Genomic DNA, 6,434 nt, shown 5'->3' on the forward strand with positions numbered 1-6,434 from the left:
TATGGTTTACCTTACACCAAGAGACATACCGGAAAGATGTTGATGGAGCTTTCGATATTCTACAAGCACGGTAGAAGATCATTAAGGAACCGGCAAGAGGGTGGAGTCGAGATAAATTGAACTTCATCATGATGTCATGCATCATATTACACAACATGATTGTGAAGGATGAGCGAGATGGCTATATTGATGGAGAGTCTGATGATGACCAAGATGATCCAAATAGGTCAACGAGAGCTCATGTGAAAATATATGATGGACCTAATTTACCTTTGGATCCAAGAAGTGGTAATATCTCTTTACACGAGTACATAAGGTGTCATAGGATGATACGTTCACGTGCCATATACAAGTACCTACAACAGGATCTAGTTGCACATCTTTGGACGAAAATAACCATGGAATTGGCGTTTAAGTTTTATGTTGTTAAATGTTTTGTTTAATGTTGTTTAAGTTTGAATAACTCCCCCAAGTAGTAGTAGTAGGGTAGAGTTTGTGTTGTTTAATGTTGTTTAATTTAAAGAGTACAACAACTTAAATTTAAAAACTACAACTTCAATTTAAATAATATAATCATCTTCATCAGCCATTGTAGGAGTATAGTCGGATGTAAACAACTCATGTCGAGCCATAATTTTCCTCTTTTTCCTATCAAAATATGCCTTACTCATTGGAGTGTACTTCGAAGTGTTCCTTTGCATGTTCCTATCATCTATCTCTTCTTGTATTTATTTTGCCCGTACTTCATGCCTACGCTTCATTTCTTCTGCGACAAGGCATTTTGTTCTGCCATTAGTCTCAATGAGGACACCATTTCCTCTTGAAAGGCTAAATCATCCTTTGCCTTACCCTTTTCCTTCAATTTTTAGGCCTTGTTTTGTCCCGTAACCCTAGGTATGGAAGATTCACTCGGAGACGGATTTTCTACCCTTGTTTCTTAAATGATAGGAGATCCTTGTTCAACCCCAACTGCATTTGAGGAAACATTTCTAAACATCGGCGTAGGACCAAATCTTTCTTGAGGTGGATCTTGAAATAACGCCCACACTGTACAAATTTCCCAACAACAGTGATGACTAAATGGCTTTTTCATGTCCTCCATATACAATTCTTCTGCTTGGCGTACCTAGAAAATATAATTACAAAAATTAAAGGAAATTAATTTATGAAATTAAATGTAATATAATTAAATATTTAAAATAATTGGCTTTGCTTTCCTGTCTGCTTTGGGCATTTAACACTGCTTGATGTCATTTATTCAAACTTGGTTGAAGATATTTTTTCCATCTTGAAGAACAACTCTCGTGGTTTAAGGGATTCGGTGGAGCGGTGCCTTCATAGAACTCATAATACTTTTTGGACGTACGAGTCCAAACACCTTCACTTGTTTGAGAACTCTCCTTGACACTATCTTCTGGGACCTATCTATAAGCCCTGCAAAGAACTTCATCTTCTTTTCGGGTCCAAACTCTTCCTTTCATTGCAGATGTGACCATTTGAATATTATTGAAAAACTTGAAGGAAAGATTATTGGAAGAGGTAAGAGAATAGAATGTGAATAATTGAAATAAAATGAGGTAAGATAGTATGGAATTATGAAAATTATGTAAGAAATGGTGTAGGAACGTCATGTTGACACTGTTGCATTTGAATTGTTGGGTTGGGAGAGGGCTAGCTGGATGAGGCTAGCCTGTTGGCCTGATTTCAGTTTTTGTCCAAATGGGGCCCACAAACCCTTTGGCCTAGCTCTCGGTTGGAGACCATTTTTGTGTCATTTCGAGTTATTTTTAGCCCTATGACCATTTGGCTGAGTTGGTTGGAGATGGCCTCACAGGACCACCGAATACCCAAAGAATTACCTATGAGGACTTTCAAGGACCACCCAACTAATAGGCATGTGCTGAAATTGAAGAGACCTCGATGTGCTTGTGCAGCAGCAGATGAGAAAACAAAGGCTATATTTTATAATAAAAAAAGAACAATACTTGGCAGCTCAAAAATGAGTCGAAGCTTCTACACAAAACCCTTAGTGTTTTAATCACAAAGTTTTGTGCTTATGATCATAACAATTCATACTATGAATCACACTGTAAAGATCATCTATGCAAAAAAAATAAATTAAAACTAAGGTCGTTTAATCAATCTATTGTAGCAAATACATAGACGGTTCATAATACTTTTATTAATACTGTTCATTTGTTTTCAAACAGTTTGATGACTAAACGACCAATTTTAATTGATTTTTTGTAGATGTGATCTTTATAGGGTAATTTATAATTTGAACGTTCTGATTATAAACACGAAGTTCTATAAATTGACAACGAACAATTTTGAGAAATTTTGAATAGAGTTCTTACTCATATTTGAGTAGCTAAATATTGTTCATAAAAAAAAACCTGACCAAATGACATCATGGTGAGCGAGTTCATTAACAAATTAAAAACAAACTCTCTTTCCTTCTTGTCGAGACCCAATAACGCCCATTTTCTTTGCAAACCTCCAATCCCCAAATTCCAACCATTCAATTACCCCAACCCCAATTTATCCACCAGGACACCATCACCTGGTCAACTTCTCTCCTTTCCAACCACCACATGGTCCATCTCTCTCCGCCACCACGTAAGCCCCGCTTTTCAAATTTAAGTAAGTTTTGATCCAAGTTCCTTTGTATAGAATGTTAATCAATGAAATTAATGTATACTGGATGAAAATTTTGGATTCGCAGTATGATTTATGAAAAAACTGTATAGAGTTTTCCTTCTCGGTTCATATGGTGGTTTTGCTCATGCCCATAAGTAATGAATAGAACAAATCCACAGAAAATTTAGTCTATTGATAATGAATATCATAAACGTATTCAAATTTTGAAACTTCATCATAGACAAATTTAGTCTTTGCAGTTTGTAATATTGTTTTGTCTAAATTATTTTGGAAACTTTTATATTGGTAACGACATTATAATCCTAGATCTGCCACTACATTATAGAAAAAGAAAACCCTAAAAAGAACAAGACGCACTAATAACTTATCTCTTACGTTTCGTAGCCTGTATAGAGCATTGAAACTAGAAATTTTTCATTGACGGAAACATTGGTGATACATCACATGTTTTTATATAAGTGGTGGGAAATTTTATTTTTTAAGGTATTAACTTTTTAACACGAATATCACACCATTTGTATAGTGATACGTGGTGTACCACCCCGTGCCGGTCACACTAAAAAATCTCTCGAAACTAGAATGTAAGAAGCAAACCTGCTCTCTGCAAGTTCGGAAACCGTCCATTGTGAATGCCCTAAACAGTAAGAAGCAAACCCTTTTTGGTATCCATTGAGATGCATACATATGTTAGCTACATATACACCAGTAGAGTTTGGTTGGGACTTCTTCTGAAATAACTAAAACCGCTTTCTAGTAAAAAAAACCAAGAGAGATCCGCCAAACTCCTCCATCCCTTAGCTTTAGATGATATCGAATTTATTTATAAAATAAAAAATAATAATAATAATAATTTTCACTTGTTTTGTGGGATGAATGAGAGACGAATCATATCATCATATGCAACCAGGAAAAACCGCATCTCAGCTCAGCAGCACCTGATTTATTGTTTCCCCAATCTCACACATTGCAAAAGACTACAGAAACACAACAACGCAATCGCGTTTGATCTGGGAATCGATATCGAAACAATCCAAACTCACTTATATATAGCACCAATCAAAATTCTCCGACAACTTCCTTTTTTTATTTCTTTTCTCAATAGAGTAGAGTACTGTCAAACACGAGGGCATAACATATGCAATACAGGAGAGGCCAACACTAACAGGTACAATTAACGTTGGATTAGACGAACCGTGTGAGGGGAAGACACGCTACTCACATTGCGAGTCTAGACCAAGATAGCAAGACTAGTTGATAATCAGCAATAAACATATCTCTAAAGAGTTCAAAGCTAACCATATTCCTTTATAAATAAGCCTCATAGGTAATCGAAGAACTACTTCCAGCTAACTTCCCCTAGTGATCATCACTGCTTCCATCAAGACAGGACGCCTGCATCAAAAGCAGTTAAACATGCAATTTATCCCGTTAATAAGGAGAAAATGACTGAACCAAAGTGAATGAAAAAAAAAAATCACAATGCATTGTGATCGGACACACCCCTTTTACCTTCGACACACCTCTTAATTTCAGGCCGTCGAATTCAATGAATTGAATAGGATAAAAGGACATAAATTAACAGCGGATGTGTGAGAGGTAAAAAGAGGCGTGTGGATAGCATCACCCCATTAATAATGTGCAGATGCATAGTAGCAGTTAACAATAATGCCTAACTCATTAATAGTGAAGAAACAACTAGACTAGAAGGCACCAGGATTAGATAAACAAACAAATAGTATACATATGCATATTGAACAATTTTTCCGAAAAATGAAACCTGTAGCATAATTACAAATACATGCGGACAGTTGCCATGCGAATGAAAACTTCACAGTCTAGGTTTCAATTGTACACAGAGTGTGCCATAATTGTACACAGAGAAGATGCTCATGAACAGATTGGTAAGGTTGGAAATTCAAAGGAACCATTCGCAAACAGAACATAAGGTAAACAATGACACCAGATCATCATGCTGTACTTGGAAGGCGAAAAGAAGAAAGAGGAAAGCAAACCACAAATTCAAAGGGAAGACGACTTTGATGTTCCAAAACCAGGTGTAAAAGCATAAGCCAAAATGCAATGTCCATAAACGCAATAGAATGAGTTTGGTATCTTCAAACAAGGAAACATGTAAAGAAAAAGAACCAAGAAGAGAACCAAATTAAACTTAGAGCTATACTATGCTAAACATATCTTCCTAGAAGAAAACGTAAACAAATTGGCAGGAAGATGGAGTGCTCCCACAAACGTAAATGTTTTTCAATAATTCTGCAACAGATGCACACGAACATCTATCCCAGATTAACATATCCGCGACATTAACCAGCAATTCAGACATGCAAAACTTACAAATGAAAACAGATCAGTCTTAAATTATGCAAAACTTACAATCGAAAACAGACCAGTCTTAAACTAACTTAAAGCAAGCAGTGATGAATTCAATAGATTTAAACAAACTAATCAATTTAGCCTAAATTACATCAGTAGAGCAGTCGTAAAATCAATTAACGTAAGCAAAGCAGAAAACAATTGAATGAACACTTACAGTCCATATCACAAAACAAGCTTCCCAGATTCCCGCCCTCAAACCTTCAAAAGCTGCATCTTGTTAGAAAATGCAATGGAAATCCAATCAGGCTGTGCAGCAGACCACTGCAGCTGATTAATCTCCGCACCTGCGGAGTACATCGACATGGGGTCGATTCCATTCGGCCCAGCGACCGTGGGCAGGTCCCAAATAAGCGCCTGAGTGTCATCCCCAGCAGAGCAAATGTGCCTACAACTCTGGGGGGCCCAAGCAATAGCATTCACACTACCTCTGTGCCTCTCCAGCTCCGCCACTGGCATCGTCGGCGATCGGATATCCAAGATCACAACTTTATTGCTGTCCATCAAAATTGTGGCCATGTACCTCAAATCCTGCTTGTTCCAAGCCAATCGAAGCAAAGGGGTATCTGGCTGAGGACTCTCATAGATGATAGTGGAGTGCTCCTTGTCTCTCAAATCGAAAATTCTCACCGACCCATCAGCCGAAACCGAAGCAAAAACCCTGGCTTCCCCCCACGCGATGTCGTACACCTCTTTATCGTGAGCAATCAGCTGCGTCTCGACGACCCCCTTTTCGATGTCCCAAATTGTGCAGGTGGTGTCGATGCTGGAAGTCCCAATTCGCCGGGGCTCAATGTCGTTCCAATCGAAGGACGTCAGCGGAGCGCAAAACTCGCTGGTCTTGCTGTTATTTAACACCTGGATAGGCTCGACGGTGGAGTCACCGACCTCCCAAAGGCGGAGGTAGTCGCCAGAGGAAGCTAAGACGTCGTTGGTTTTGTGGAGGGCGTTGGGATTCGGGTGGAACATGAGCTTGGTGGGCGGATAAGGGTGGTCGAAGGAGAGGGTCGGGTTCGGCTTTATTGAAAGGGTATCCGGGTCGAAGGAAAGGATGTCGACCCGGTTCGAGTACTCCTCGATAAAGCTGCCGACGGCGATTCGGTGGTGCTGGTGGCGGGTTCGGGTTTGGGGCGAGGCAAACGCCAAGGCGTACAGCGGGTACGGCGACTCGTACGTCACCGAGTTCTCCGCCTTGAGATGCGATTCTTGCGTAGAGTTCTCCATTTTCTTCTTCCTCAAATTTTCTGGGGAAAGTGACGGAAAATTCGTCGAGGGAGAGAAGAGGTAGTCAGGGGAAGTCTTCGGGTCGGATTTCTGAAGCGTGGGAGTGCTCGGGTTAGGATTTTGGAAGGAAATGCGCGAAGAGGTTTCTGAAGCAGGCGATG

General features: G+C 39.3%; 1 protein-coding gene across 1 annotated transcript; it reads right to left on the minus strand.

Annotated features, from left to right (window-relative positions):
• Positions 1 to 3,723: 3,723 nt before the first annotated feature.
• LOC103943354 (protein TRANSPARENT TESTA GLABRA 1) lies at positions 3,724 to 6,434 on the minus strand. The gene is made up of 2 exons (XM_009353639.3): positions 5,207 to 6,434; positions 3,724 to 4,053 (listed from the first exon to the last, which is right to left on the minus strand). The coding sequence occupies exon 1, from the start codon at positions 6,271 to 6,273 to the stop codon at positions 5,245 to 5,247; it is 1,029 nt and encodes a 342-aa protein (XP_009351914.1). The 5' UTR covers positions 6,274 to 6,434; the 3' UTR covers positions 3,724 to 4,053; positions 5,207 to 5,244.

The sequence above is a fragment of a genome, unplaced genomic scaffold (assembly GCF_019419815.1).
Source record: "Pyrus x bretschneideri cultivar Hongxiangsu unplaced genomic scaffold, Pyrus_bretschneideri_v1 Contig57, whole genome shotgun sequence".
In the NCBI taxonomy this organism is placed as follows: domain Eukaryota; kingdom Viridiplantae; phylum Streptophyta; class Magnoliopsida; order Rosales; family Rosaceae; genus Pyrus; species Pyrus x bretschneideri.